This window comes from Asparagus officinalis, chromosome 3, assembly GCF_001876935.1.
Source record: "Asparagus officinalis chromosome 3, Aspof.V1, whole genome shotgun sequence".
Classification (NCBI taxonomy): Eukaryota; Viridiplantae; Streptophyta; class Magnoliopsida; order Asparagales; family Asparagaceae; genus Asparagus; species Asparagus officinalis.
Genome location: NC_033796.1, coordinates 66,644,945 through 66,660,559, shown reverse-complemented (window position 1 = coordinate 66,660,559; position 15,615 = coordinate 66,644,945). Strand labels below are relative to the sequence as shown.

Below are 15,615 nucleotides of genomic sequence, written 5' to 3'. Positions count from 1 at the left end.
AGGTCGAACGAACGCAGAGGTCGGATCCAAAACGCCGAGGTCAAGGGGGTTTAGGACTGCGGGGCTCGAGCTCGCCTGGGGGGGTCGCCGTCGACTTCGCCAACGTCATCTCCGAGCTCGTCAGAGCTCCTCGTCGCCGTTGGAGGTTGGTTTCCACCCCCAATTCTAACACTCCTTTATCGTACTACCTGCAGCATCTTTAAAGCCTGTTCCTGCTGTTTAAGCCAAGATCTATCAATTAGAAAACATAAAATTAGTACATCAGCTATCATAGAGCTTTGCTACAGGGACCCAAAATATGGGACCAATAAAGGGGACAAGTGAGATGTCCCCCTCCTATTGGATAATGAGTTGGCCATCATTAATAATGGCCAACTCATTATCCAATAGGAGGGGGACACCTCACTTGTCCCCCCTATTGGTCCCATATTTTGGGTCCTTAAAAACTTTTCCCCAGTAGAAATTTGTCCTATCAATTTGCGTTTTGTACAGTTTTCAAGACCTTCAGCACAAGAACCACAATTTTGCTTGACATCGTCCGTGCATTAAATTACCGTCTAAATACAAATACGACATGCATAAAACAGGAACATGACTATTGGATGTCCCAAAACCAGGATAAATGCAACCAAGGTTAAAACGAATAACATACATGTACCATTACAAATATAGGGAATTATGAGTTGTACTCTTCACAAATGAGACACAGTTGACTTAAATCGCCCGGCATTGGGAGCACTGTTTCCATTTGTCATTTAACAGGTGGAGCTCTATAGTATGCAGGAACACTTGCAGGGAAGAACATTTGCCTAACCCCTTCGGCTTTTATTATCGGGAAAATGATCCCTGAAGCTGCCTTTAAAAAGATAAAAAAAATAAAAGAAAAATAAAAGGAAAAGAAGAAAATTGGTCCAAGTTAATAACGAGAATAGGAAACTAAAAAAATAAACAAGCAATAGCAATGTCTTGATAAAGAAAGCAAGCAATAACATTGTTAATGATGACTCACTGAAATCAATCTTGCACCGATCCATAGCTTCTTGGGAGAAGGAAACGGCAGCAATAAACGGCCAACACCATAGATTGCAACAGCAAAGAAGTGGCAAACCAAGCTTAATGGACGAGGATTAAGACCAGATAGCAAAGCAACAGGTCCATTGGAAAACACACCACCAAGGCTGAGATAATCGAAACAGGCTTGACGCATCTCATTCCTTGCTTGATCTGGTGAGGCACTGAATACCTTGTACAAGGCACCAGCCAAGGTGTTTATCGTAGAAGCCACTGGCTGCAAAAAGAAAGGGGTAACATGTGAATTTTTTATCTTGAATAACAAAAACTTCTATATGCAGTGCAAGAAAACATTCCGCCAGGTACAGGAATCTAAAATAGAATATATACCAAATTGAACCCCCCAAAAAACGCAAAGCGTTAGGAAACCAAATTCCAGTACAAAAGTTTTTGCAATATTACTGCATTACTTAATAGTCGCAATAAACAAAGGAGAAAAGCAATAATAATAAAAGATATTGCTATAGTAAATAATCACATCAGTCATAGATAATATACCATATCATACAAATAAGGCAAAATATTCTTATTTGGAAACTCAGTAATAATTTTCATTTACAGGAAAATAACTGAAGAGATTTGACTGAAAGTTAACAAGTTTGAAAAATTATAGTATCCTATGGATTACCTTGCGCAAGGTATAGAAGGATTCTAAATATTTGCACAGGGAAGCAGCATCATGGAGATTGGGCAAAGGCTTGAGGAGATTTCGAAGAACAACTATATCAGACAATGCCACAGTCATTCCTCCACCTGTTAAAGGATGACGCATGTTGAATGCATCCCCCATTAAAAGGGCTCCAGGAGTTGGATATGGAGCAGCTGGCATACTCTTATTTGGCATAGTTCTTATGCTTCCTCTATCAATGGCTGAAATAAAAGCATCATGCAGCTTAGCTGGGACCTGAAAGATGAGATACGTACATGTAAGAAGCGCGATAAATGCAAATAAGGAAGGAGGAAATCTAGTACCATGATCACAAGCTGTTAAATTATGAGATTTGATGATCATCTCGGATAGAAAAATAATATTAAAAGTATTAAGCATAACTTTGTTCCAAAGAAATAATAGGATGTGACTTATTAGCTTCCATGTACACTTCCAAGTGGGAATTTTTTGCAGCTCCAAGGGAGACGCTATGTTTTCCTTTCTTCTTTGGGTTTGTGCCATATTAGATCCCCTGAATCATCATATATGTTTGAAATGAGGGTCTCATCCAAAGCAACTTAACAAATTTAGGGGTCATATTCACAATAACTTAATAGATTTGGGGGTCGTATTTAAACAACTTAATGAATTAGGGGTCCAATTTAGAAATATGAAGATTTGGGCGTCCAATATAGACTTAACAAAGGTTTGGGAGTCTAATATGACATAACCCTTCTTTTCCTTCCCAACCACCACCAACTTCTCCTTTTTCCTCTATCTAGTAGACAAACAAGAGAAAGCTATTTCTCTTTTACTTTTACCTTACCTCGTGAATTCTTCGTGCTCACAACCAAAATTAGCCTATGAGACAACAGAAACAAACCACGCAATAAAAAGAAAATTGCATATCGTACTAAAATGTACCTGAGGAGCTACGACAGTCTTCAGGTACTTAGCCATTTCACCATTTGCTATAGAAGGCACTTTCTGGCCGGGTACATCAACCAAACACCGGACTTCGGTGCTGCTTATAGGATAAAATAGTATCGGAGAAGGATCAGCCAAGACAACATGCCCATGGCGGACTTCGGTGCTGCTTATAGGATAAAATAGTATCGGAGAAGGATCAGCCAAGACAACATGCCCATGGTTTGGATATGGAAGCTCACAGTTCTCAAGGACCAAACCAACAAAACAAGAAGGTACATCCACCTGCATTGTATAAAGTAATTTAATGTTTTGTTACTCCTTAGTAAAGAAGGAATGGCCATTGTGGACGAAGACTTTTTATTATTATTTTTTATTTAAATTTTTTTTATAACCCAGCCCATAATCAAACCCAAGACAATGAGAGCCATATTAGAACCTCTCAACCGTCCAGATCACCTGTGGTGGGTGTGGACGAGGACTTCATAAGTAACAAGAGAATATATTGTAGGCTGAGTTGTTTTCTTCACCTTTGGAGAGCAGAGAACACGCCGCAGATTTGAGAAGCAACCATCACATACAATTGTAAGAGGTGCATAAGCTTTGAGTTCTTCACCAGATTTGGATTTGTATGACACCCCCTTAACTGTCCCATTCTCTTCAATCAAAGATGTTACAGTTCCCTGCTCCAACTGGACACTGCAAAAGTCAGAGCAATCATATTAAAGAAACAAAATTCACCACGAAGTGTTTATCAGATAAAAAGAAACTAAATAAGCAGAGATGACATGCTGCAAAAGCATTCATTTCAAAGTAACAGAAAAGAATTACGTCTTTTGATAGCAATATGCAAAACTTGTTCATACTTAGCCTGCATTACACTTGGAAAAGAAAGAATTACGTCTTTTGATAGCAATATGCAAAACTTGTTCATACTTAGCCTGCATTACACTTGGAAAAGAAATAAACTACAATATGTTACACAATATGCAAAACTTGTTCATACTTAGCCTGCATTACACTTGGAAAAGAAATAAACTACAATATGTTACACATTACTTAATCATGAAAACTTACATATCAAGTCCTAGAGTCATGAAGTATTATTTAAATCTGGGTAATTTCACTTTCTTAGTTTCTGCAGATTGATCCAACAGGCCATACAGTGTGGAGTCACACATCCAGTTGTGCATCCTATTGATTTTCATGGCCAAATATGCTTTTAATGAATAGAACCATTCAGTATGTCCACTCCACCTAAAACTAGAGCTGTTGGCATTTATAGATTAACTTAGTCCGGTTTCAACAAAATTAGTTGTCTTCTTTCCATATTATTATTCTTATTTTCTGTCATATGTTTAATACTTGTTTCCTAAAATCAAAGAAAATAAAATAGGACCCCGGAAACTATTAAAAGTTGATTTCCATCCATTTTCATCCTTAAAAAACACCCACATCATCTAATAATATGGTGACAACTCATCTCATCTAATCTCCTTTCTTACTTTTAAGAATGAACCAAACACAAGAAATGTGTCACATCATCCATCTCATCTCATCTCATCTTTAAAAATGAGTCACATCATCCAATAATATGGTGACAACTCATCTCATCTCATTAAAATTTGATTTCCATCCATTTCCACACAAAAAATCATGAAATGGGTTTCCCTAAATATGAGTCACATCATCCAATAATATAATGACAACTCATCTCATCTCATCTCTTTTCTTAGTTTTAAAATAAGGGGCTGTTTGTTTGCCTAAAAAAAGGGAAATCAAAGAAAAGGAAACCTATTTATAAGAAAAATAGGTTTTGGGATTGTTTGGTTGGCTAAAAAAAGAAGGAAATCAAAGAAATGGAGATGAGATGAGATGAGATGAGTTGTCACCTTATTATAGGATGATGTGAGTGATTATTTAAGAAAACTTGTTTTGATGTTGTTTGGTTGGCGGAAAAAATAAGGAAATGAATTATAAGAAACTTATTTCTTGTATTAAGTTGTTTTCTTTTATTTGGTTATTTCTTAAAAATAAAAAAATAGATGAGATGAGATGAGTTGTCATTATATTATTGGATGATGTGACATACACTTAAGGAAATTGTTTTCCTAGCTTTTTGGGAGGAAAACAAAGAAATGAAATGTTAATGAGATGAGATGAGTTGTCACAATCTTATTGGATAATGTGAGTGATTTTTAAATATGAGATGAGATGAGTTGAGTGATGTTGTGGATGAAAATAATATTTTATTAGATGTGGTGGATGTGATGGATGGGTTGTTGGATGAAATTAATATTTTATTAGATGTGGTGGATGAGTTGTTGGATAAAAATAATATTTTATTAGATGTTGTGGGTGAGTTTTAAGGATGAAAATGTGTGAAATTGTACTTTTTGAGATTTCTTGGTTTTCATTTCTATTTTTTGGTTTTTTAGGAAATAACCAAACATGCCAAACACAAGAAAAGAACCTATTATAGAAAATAGATTTCTTATAATTGATTTCCTTATTTTTTTAGCCAACCAAACAACCTCAAAACAAATCATGAAATTTGTTTCTTAAAAAATCACTCACATCATCCAATAATATGTTAACAACTCATCTCATGTCATCTCATTTCTTACTTTTAAGAAGTGAACCAAACACAAGAAATGAACCTATTATAGGAAATATGTTTCCTTTTCTTTGATTTCCTTTTTTTTTTTAGCCAACCAAACAGCCCCTTAAACAAAAACATCATTCTCCAAAGGTATGATGCTAATTTTTATGTCTAATGGAAACATCTAAAGCAGTTGTCAGTAATGCTCCTCCGGAAGCTTTTTCTTGTAACCAGAGCATTATTCCATAATAAAGTTGCCACATAAATATATTAAACGGCATCGTCCTTAGGTTCAAAAAGGATAAAACATAGTAAATAATCATAAAATATCAATAAATACTAAGAATGTGAAGGATCATATCAAGGAAGCTAGAAGTAATAGAAAAAAAGTAAATTAATCTAGTTTGAAAAATTTCTGAAGTTCTTCAACTTTCACTTCAGATTTTAATATTCACTTAAAAAAACAATTATTTGACTAAGGATCAACATAAGCATTACATAAAAACTTGGGAATTAAAAAAAAGGTTACTTGGGCAAAGACGCAGCTTTCTCTCGCATCCTTTGAATAAACCGCCCATTGTGAAAACTCCTACCTGCAACATCTGAATGGTATTCTTCCAAGGGATAAGACAATTTGGTATCCTTACCATCCTTGAAAAGAGCATACCCAAGTACCCTCTGGGCATCAATTTCATCCACACAATCTGGAAAATAAATATTTGTTTAGTGTACAGTGTTCTCAAGATTGCAAATCATTGCGTAATAAAAGTCAACAGCCAGATGCAATTGAACAATGCGCCAATTTGCAAATATTAGATAATAATGAAGAGCTCAGAGTAATTTACTCAAGCAAGAATTAGTGATGCGATTAAATCCTTACCCTCAAGGCCCAGCTCAATTAGTTTCAAGTAGCCTCCAGGTTGTAACAATTCACCAACAATTCTATCAGGTTCTGTCAAATCTCTCTCAATTACATGCACTCGCTGCCCATCCTACAAACAATAAAATCCAATTCCTTCAAAACTCAGTTTAGAGGCCTGGACATGTCCTATGAAAGGATGTAAGGATTGTCTCATGAAGGAAATATATGATGTATATGCTGGCATGCCCACAAGTAACAAAAAAAAAATAAAAAAAATAAAAAAAATAAAAAACTTAAAAAAAACAATGATGTAAAGTATAACACAATTGAACAGATAGAATTTACCATTTTGCTACAATGAACTTTTACCTAGGAATCTAGGATCGACTATTTCCTACTAAACTTCCTGTAGAAATACTGATAACTGAAACAACATTGCTTCTCCATACCGTCTTTCTCAAAAATCAAGCTTTACTTCTTCATTACATGAAAAGGTTGCTACCTCTTTTAATTTCACCATCTTGGATCTGAAACCTAGTGAAATCCATCTCTCTTGAATATATTTGGTGACCAATCAAATTGTACTTGTTTTTTTAATCTCAGCAAGTAAAATATATCTCAAAATCAGTTGATAAGCTCAATAAATGGCTTCAACTTTAGACACTGTGTTCATTTAAAAGAATCAACAAGCACTTGGCTCTTTATATGTGTGTAAAAAGTAGCAAGTATTTGGTCACGTATATACTTACCAGCATATTAAGTAGTGTTTTTCACAGAATGAGTATATTTATCTCAAAAGAGGATGTCAATCAAATATATGCAGAATGAGTACATTAGTTGAAAAGATTCCCACCCTTTCAACTCCATTTTAAAAGGCCTCATTCCCCACTTTTTGGCTATATGTTCAGATCATGTTGCACTCAACTCCAACTAATACTCCCAATAAACCTGATTGAACTGTATCTTAGTGTCCAGCCAATTGCAATTAATTTGGTTAATCGCGCATACACCCCCTACGCTCTTTTTGTTTTGAACTTAACCTCATAGTTTCATTGTAGTTCATTATTGGATATAGACCCCCCAGGTCTTCTGCCTCTTTTACACTTGGTGAAATGTTGGTAGATATGCCACTAGGTGAAAATACTGAGCCTATCTGAGGATAAAAGAGTTAAAAAAATAATTTAAGCCAGGGCTCTATCTGCAACAATAAAACTACAGGTGTAGAAAGTCCAAAACAGCCATACAACCAGGGACCTACGTGTAACTAACCCGTAATTTGATTCCTTATTTGAAAGAACATTTTCTTCTCATTACATTTCAATTTCAAATATGATACACGTCATGTTACAAACTTTTAACCTTGCCTTCTTGTTTTTGGAAAAAAAGAAGATGAACTTCCTACTGTATTCATATAAATGCCAAACTGAAACTTCGCTAAACCAAATAAGAAAGGAGACCAAAGAGTCATAAAGTATAAAAGAAAATATATCGAACAAGATTGGAAAAAAGATACACGAGATACCAAAGTGGAAAGAAACAATGTATAAGGGAGCATTCATGGGGAGCAGGTAGGGCACTGTTGAACGCTAGTAATAGTGGATTAACACACCAGACTCAAGAAGGGTGCTGCAAAGCAATAAGAAGTTTGCTCCGAGTTTGATCATTGATTAATGATTATTCTAAATTCCATATTACTTTTGTGCTGCAAAACAATAAGAAGTTGGTTCTTGTGTTACTGCTTCTGTGCTCATTTGATTTTATTAACAGATATCCAAAATCTCAAAAAGTTTCTTAAAACAATCAATTTTAGAGATTTCATCTCCCATTTTTCCATACGACACATAAATTATCCAAACATCAATGAACATAATACTAAGAGATTTTTCCATATATGCCCTAAAAATCATAGTAATAGTTATTTAACCTTCTAAATTGTAGTAGCCTTTCAATTGTGTCCCTTCTAACCTTAAATGAATACTTGTCATTTCAGTTTTGTTAAAATGATTAATCTTTCCATACATAGCTGCTTAGTTAAATTAATGAAATTTAAAAATTAATCGTTATTAGTATTACTTTAATCTTTCCATACATAGCTGCTTAGTTAAATTAATGAAATTTAAAAATTAATCGTTATTAGTATTACTTGGCTAGATCAGATTGGTGGAGAGTAGGGAAATTAATGAAATTTAAAAATTAATCGTTATTAGTATTACTTGGCTAGATCAGATTGGTGGAGAGTAGGGATACAAAACAGTTCAGATTTATATGAACTGATCTGAATCAATATCTAAATCTGTTACGGATTTGAAAATTGAACTCCCAAACCGATCGGATCTGGATCAGTCAGGATTCGCTTTTCATTTTTCAAGCGGATACGGAGATGGATCTAGTTTTGCTGAATAAAACCATATTGAAATTCGGATGTTCGGGTAAGGATAATGGGTTTCAAGTTACTTGGATGACTCCTATAGCAATTTCCAAAAGGCCACGTGATATGTGTACCTATAAACGGATCTTTAGGTTGATGGCCCAATGACTGACCTATATATTGATTTGACACAATTGTGGAGATGGAGCACCCTACTTTCGACATCTTTATTTGATTATATCTTTCAACTTTCTCAGTCTAGCCTCAATTTGTATTCATTTCCATAAGGCCAGGGATTTGTGTGCTTATAAATGGATCTTTAGGTTGATGGCCCAGTGACTTACCTATATATTGATTTGACACGATTTTGGAGATGGAGCACCCTACTTTCCGATATCTTTATTTGACTATATCTTTCAACTACCTCAGTCTACCCTCAATTTGTATTCATCAGATGGCTGGCCTAGTAAAGGATCTATATATTGCTATTGTGTTGCATTTTTGTATTCCCTTTATTTTTCAGAGTCAATGAGTCCAGACACATGAAGAAGACGGTTGGCAGAAAATAAGAAATGTAATTTTGGTTTTGTTCTTATATTCATTTCTTTTTTATATTTGAACCACATTTGTATCCATTTCTCTTATATCTGGTTTGGGTCTGTTTCCAATTGTTGTAGATATGGATATTACATTTCACAGAAGTATATCCATATTTGAATCTGTATCCGTAACTGGTAACAATATATGGATATTGTAAGTATCATACATGATCATATTTGATACATTTGCACCATTAGTAGGTGAGAAATGTTAATTATTTCTCATCTTTTTGGAAAGTACTGTTAAGAGTGAGCCAAATATGTAAGGAAAAATTCAAACAGTTTTGCATCCCTAATTGTGCTTCAAGCTATCAAGTCGCCTTAAATTATACATTAGTATGATATTCAATATTGCTTAAGACTTAGTATAATATTCAATATTGCTTAAGACTCAATAGTGTTTTCTTTAAATTTCTTTTATTCTAAACATGAACTACATGTGCTAGTAGATTGGTTGTTAATGATTTATGACATATTTTTATGGAGAAATTATGATATATTTGATAATTGTCATGTTATATTTAACAAAGGTGATGACTCTATTATTAAAATCATTGTGACGATCTTTATCAATTAATTATTTAAATAAATAATAAAACATGTAATCTATTTTATGTGTTACATTGTTTCATTTTACATTATCGGAAGGTGAGCTTTACATTATGGTTATCATTATTTTCAACATTGATTACATGTTTATAGTGGATAGTAACTTTTTCTTTTTGTTATTTTTCTTATAGATAATGGTTTATATCTGAAAAGAATGAACAGAACGGAGGTTTTAAGGTGATGCAAAATAGTATGCGATTAAAAAATGAAGATGAAAAAAGATAACGAGGAAAAAGAAACTTAAATGGAGGTTGGAGCTTTAAAATTCAGTATAAGAAAATTGTATTATTTCTTCAAAAAGAGTGTACTGGTCACGAAGCTTCGCTTCCCTTCCTATTTATTCCTATAAACAAACACAAATTACATCATATCCTCTCTTCCTCTTGTTGTCTATCCAAGCACAATTAACTACAACCCATCCTTTTTTTTCCACCAAGATTTTAAATATCGAATATAGGAAAAATATCGTTGACCAAAATCCATATCAAATTGTAGACACCGAGGAAATATCGGGAATATGCTGTAAAAATCAAAGTGCTATATTGGATGATTTGCATAGAGAACATAATGTCCTACATTGTTGTCTAAGCATACTTAACAAAGAATATATATTTTTGATCACTAATAAATTATAGAATCTTACTTAGGGAAAGTAGCCTACTAGAATCTCGCTAAAATTTTCATAGAGCTAGAATTTTGGTAAAAAAATTAATAAAATTTTGCAGAACTATTTCTGTTTATATTGCAAAGATGATACGTGATTTAGGAGGGTTACACTTAATTTTTTGGGTCCCTTAATCATCTTTGATGATGGATTGTTCCATTTTGGGTCTTTGGGCCGTACATTGCTACATAGATGTAACATTGCAAAATTTTCCTTCCGATGATCGGATACCGTTACCCATACCGATCCATAAATCAGTAAATTCTCTCCTTAATTGTATCCCATATAATCTTCTAATATGAGGATTTAAACTTAGCTAATTCTCATATTACTTCTAATATGAGGATTTAAACTTAGCTAATTCTCATATTATGATCTACTTAATTAAGTTATAGCATGCATACAAGCTTAACATGTAAACCTAAGCCAACCATGCTTTAAACTTTGATTAGAGATAACCCAATTGTTAAATACCTTATTTGAACCCCTCTAATTAACATAATTTTTAATTTTGGTCAGCCATGTTAATGGGAGGATTTTACAATTTAAACCCTCAAAAAGCTCATAATTGCAAGAGATTTGTGCATGGAAAAAGAAGAAAAAAAACTAGTCAAACACTCAACCCTTCAACTCTCTTACTCTTCCAAGAGAATCCTATCATTTCACTCTCTCTCTCTCTCACTCTAAATCTGGCCAACTCTCTTGACAACAACAACCCTCCTCTATTCCCTCATTCTCATTCATTTTTTTCATCCTAAACCCCTTGCTTACCTTGTGGAAGAAGAGAAAGCTCAAAGATAGTCAAGAAATGGTCCTTTGAAGCTTGGAAAAGGAGGAAAGAATGTTCTAAGGTATAAACTCCAAAAAAATTCTTTCATTCCATCAGTTAGAACTGAGTTAAATCAATAATTATAGTTATATTATATCTGGGGTCTTGCATGTAACATTTTAGGACTTGCATGTCAATTTTATCTTGAAACAGAATTTCGTATAGAAATTTTCAGCAAGATACCCTACCAGTAAAAAGAACATAACTTTTTTTGTATATATCCAAATACAGATATTTTTTCTGTTTTAGAAACTACACTTCCGTAGCTTCATTTGAAACCTCTTTTGTTTAATTCTAAGATCAATTACTAGTTCGAAACTATGGTTAAACTCAATGCATGTGTCTGAAATAGTTTGCCTGAGTTATGTCTATTATAAAGAGTATAAATCTCAATATATATCATGCATGCATGAAATTCTTTCTGTTCTTAGAACTAGACACAATCATCTTTCTGTTGGCTCAAGTTTGAATTAATTTGAATAACATCTGATAAGTCTAAGCCTAGTTTAATAGATATCATATGCACTAGCAATTCCAATCTGCCCCCCTTGTGTAATTTTACATGTAACATGCATTATAAAAATAAAAGTTTGATGAAACTCATGGGATTTGGAAGCTAATCCATCATATTACTTATATACCAAATATAAGTTTATTTGTGTAGTGTTAACTGTCCAAAATGAATAATTTATTCCAGATAGCAATCTCTGTTTTTTTGCTGTAGTTCTGATAGGTGTAGTTTGCTGAGAGCATAACCCTTACTATACACCATGCATTGATGTAAATGTTTTATATTCTGAAAGTAGACTCATATTAGAGTCATTTGGAATTAGTTTCATGTATTTTTGATATCAATTGCCCTACCATCCATTCACCCCAAACTGCTGCATGTACACTACTTGTGCTGCTGTGCATATTAGAGATATTGGATATAATCATCTAGAGTGTAGCTTATACCATGATATAAATTTTAAGTCAGAAAAATTATAAAAGACATAGCGTTTAGAATCTCATGTGGGTATATATGTATGTGTATGTAGGACAGAATCTTGGATTCATTCGTTGGCCGAGAGGATCCCGGCATAATCGGTAGGTAACTGTTCATTGTCTTCTCTTAAGTCTTTGAGAATCCGATTAATTACTTCTTGAAATTCTTGCAAGTTAGTTTTCCATGCTAAGTTGTATATCTCATCACTTTCGTAATATTCCTACTTGATTCACTTCATGCGTGGACTCTTTGTCGATTGCTTAACCATTGCTATCCTAATAATGTTTATTTCAATTTTATACATTTGATATCCTTGAATGATTATATTGCAGCAATTCGACTTGCTTCGATGATTCGACTATTGATAATGATAGTAGTCCTTTCTTTATTGATGATTAATAGTCTATATTCATGGATTATGTCATGTATAAAATAAGTTTCACCGGTGGTTGGTAATAGTAATGGGTCCCGATGGGGATAATACCCTGTGTGAGGACGCTCACCGGTGGGTGTATAAAGACATGTGTGATTTATTAATTATCCATGATTGAGGAGTTTAGAATCCTGAATATTAGACATTGATTATTCATATTGACATGTTATTTCATTTTGATCAATGATCATGATATAAGTATGGTAACTTAATATTGAGATCACTATGTTCAAGTTCAATTATCTATGACTATCGTTATTATTCATCCCATTATGTTGTACCCGAGATTTTTATGGTTACTTATTGAGCCTTAAGCTCACCCCTATTGTTTCTATATCTATTCGTGAGTCATAAAATCAACAAGGATAAGGGGATTACAGACCCTGAAGTTGAAGATTAGCTCTAGGAGGAAAATCTTAGTAGGAGTAAATTTATATTCACTTTTGTAGTACTTTTGACTTATCAAATATGTACTAATGTTTGTAGCTATTACCATTATTGTAATATTTTATTGTTCCCTTTAGTTTTTTTACTCTGGTATTCTATGGACTCTGCTCTCAACCTCGTGATCATGAGCATTGCATATACATCACCACTATTTTATTTTTCGCCCTTCAGTATATATATGTTATGATGTACATAAAAATTAAGCAGATCGATCCTTCTTATTACAGACAGGTCATACCCAAATTTTTATATACCTCCATGAGGGGCGCTACAATAGATAATAGAGGTTAGAGGCATCGGAGATTGTTTCCTCCGGTGTGCCCTTCAACGCTCATGACTGTTTCTAATTTCAACGCTCATGACTGTTTCTAATTAATCTGAAAAAAAACAAAGTATAGTCTTGTTGATTTTTTATGTGTAAAATTGTGTATCTTGGTTTCATAGAAATCACCATTACTTATAGAGATTTTAAGGGTCACGTAGATAATTTCAGCCGAGAGTGTGCAGTGTTGGTTCAGACCTACTTTACACATGTCGGCAGCTGATTGGCCAAGTCGCCTTCGCACGATGATGGGACTGTTAGAGTAATGGTGTATTCTAGGAGCTTTGAAGGCTCTGGCTCGAAAGGTCATAATGACTAACATCACATTAATTGTGTGATGGCGACGAAGTGCGGACGCTTACTGTACATACATAAATGCAGCATGATTTTGATGACGCTTGTCAGGCCATTCCACTATTCAAGACACATTGTGTCGAATCCAAGTGGAGAACGCCTTTTGTTTCGGAGTTAGACATCCAGAGGGATCCAGGTCAGAAGCATCTCGGATCTGGATCGCGAGGCGAGTCGGCTGGCCCACTGTTTTAAAAAAGCCTCCGTCTTAGCAATACCTAGGTCGCCTAACTAGCGCCTAGACGGTACCTAGGCCGTCCACCTAGATTTGGGAGTGTTTAGAGGAGCATTATTTACTTATGTAGACTACACCATTTAGACATTGATCATGATTTTCTGTGTTGCAACCTCCACGTCCTCTAAGTTCATTCAAACTCCTTTAACCTCCAAATATGAACACATCCACTACCTCCTCCGACCATCAACAATATCTCCTTGACCACCACTTAAATAAAGAAAGAAATACGTCTAGAAAACAGTCCAGCACCTAAACTTTCTATAATATTGACATTCACTATCAATTATTGTATTAAAAAAATAAAAAATAAAACTCTTAGGCTCTAGGTGTCGGGTCCAACTCCTAGGCCTCTTAGCGCTTTCTATAACCTTGTTAGTTATTTAGTATTTAAGTATGCATGGTTTATTGTGGATAAAAGATTGTTATCTATTTTTTGTAAATTTATATGAATTTAATACATATTTTTATTAATTATTATAATTAAATAATTTAAAAGATAAACAAACGCCTAGGCGCCCCCTAGACATATAGGTGCTAGGCACAGGCTCAAACGCCTAGTCCGCCTAGCGCCTTCTGTAAAATTGTTGTTGCCCTTTCACCTGGGTTGCGCTTGCGGTTGCTTTGGGAGTCGGCCAATTAGTTATCATGTGGTCGTTCTTATAGGTCTTGGTAATTTCTAGGGTATAACTATTTTTTTTTTGTGACAATCCATACAAAAAGACATATCAGCCAACATATCGACTGATAAATTAGCCATGTCTGGGATTCATCTCCCAAAATTGCCAAAATCCCCTACTAGCCTTCGTATCCAAACTTACTTCCTATTAGAAAGTTCAAAACAGTGATAAGGGATATATGTGCAATTAAGTGAATTAACTATTATAAAAATATCTACGAATTGAGAGGCATATATAGGGGAAAAAATTACACACATCTAACCAATTAAACAGAAACTAAAGACGCATTCCCTATTCCGAAATTCCAAGCTCATGATGAGATTTGAGGAAAAAGATTAAACCTTTCCAAGCGCATAGGCAAGGGCCGATCCGGCGACTCCGGCGCCGACGACAACAACGTCAGGCCCGTCGCGGGACCCACAATCCCCGTCTCGTGATGACGTCATCTCAACAACCTCGCCAGCCATCTTCTCCTCATTATTGACCTTGTTCTTCTTTCCTCTGCGGAAGAATTGCGAGAGGAGAAGGAACCCTAGAATCGAAGCCACGATCCCTCCGAAGAGATACTGGTTCAACAACATCACCATCTTCTCCTTTAAAGATCAATAGACTGAAGCCCCCCCTTCTCTTTTCCTTCTTCGTTCTTTCCGCCTCTCTCTCTCTCTCTTTCTTTTGCTTCCAGTGGCGCTTAAATTGCCAACAAATATAACGAGAGAGATCCGGTCCTCCGCCGGTGTGTCTCCCTGCTTCACGTCCTTATGTTGTCCCATCACGTGATGCCAGCTGGCACAAGCTCCATTAGTATTTAAGTTTAAAAAGCTAATCGCGGTTGGATCACCTCCTAACCCAACATTTGCAACAACTAAATTACCCATCTCTTTGATATTTCAAATGTTTGTGAAGCTCAAATTTGGATGATGATTCTTTTCTAACTATTTTAGAAGAAATCAAGTGTGTTTCAATATTTTTAAGCAGGTAT

The 15,615-nt window shown here is 34.7% G+C and overlaps 1 protein-coding gene across 1 annotated transcript; it reads right to left on the bottom strand.

Annotated features, from left to right (window-relative positions):
* LOC109834286 (squalene monooxygenase-like) lies at nt 457-15,319 on the bottom strand. Its single transcript, XM_020402269.1, has 9 exons — nt 14,978-15,319; nt 6,130-6,241; nt 5,779-5,953; nt 3,178-3,346; nt 2,861-2,932; nt 2,645-2,791; nt 1,700-1,975; nt 1,010-1,288; nt 457-856 (listed from the first exon to the last, which is right to left on the bottom strand). The coding sequence occupies exons 1-9, from the start codon at nt 15,221-15,223 to the stop codon at nt 752-754; spliced, it is 1,581 nt and encodes a 526-aa protein (XP_020257858.1). The 5' UTR covers nt 15,224-15,319; the 3' UTR covers nt 457-751.

Excerpts from the sequence above, each read along its gene's own strand:
- LOC109834286 (XM_020402269.1), bottom strand. The coding sequence starts at position 15,223 with ATGGTGATGTTGTTGAACCAGTATCTCTTCGGAGGGATCGTGGCTTCG. Across the intron at positions 6,242-14,977 it reads TTGCCTATGCGCTTGGAAAG|GATGGGCAGCGAGTGCATGT; the intron begins GTTTAATCTTTT and ends TATTGTTTGTAG. Across the intron at positions 1,289-1,699 it reads CCTTCTATACCTTGCGCAAG|CCAGTGGCTTCTACGATAAA; the intron begins GTAATCCATAGG and ends TTCTTTTTGCAG.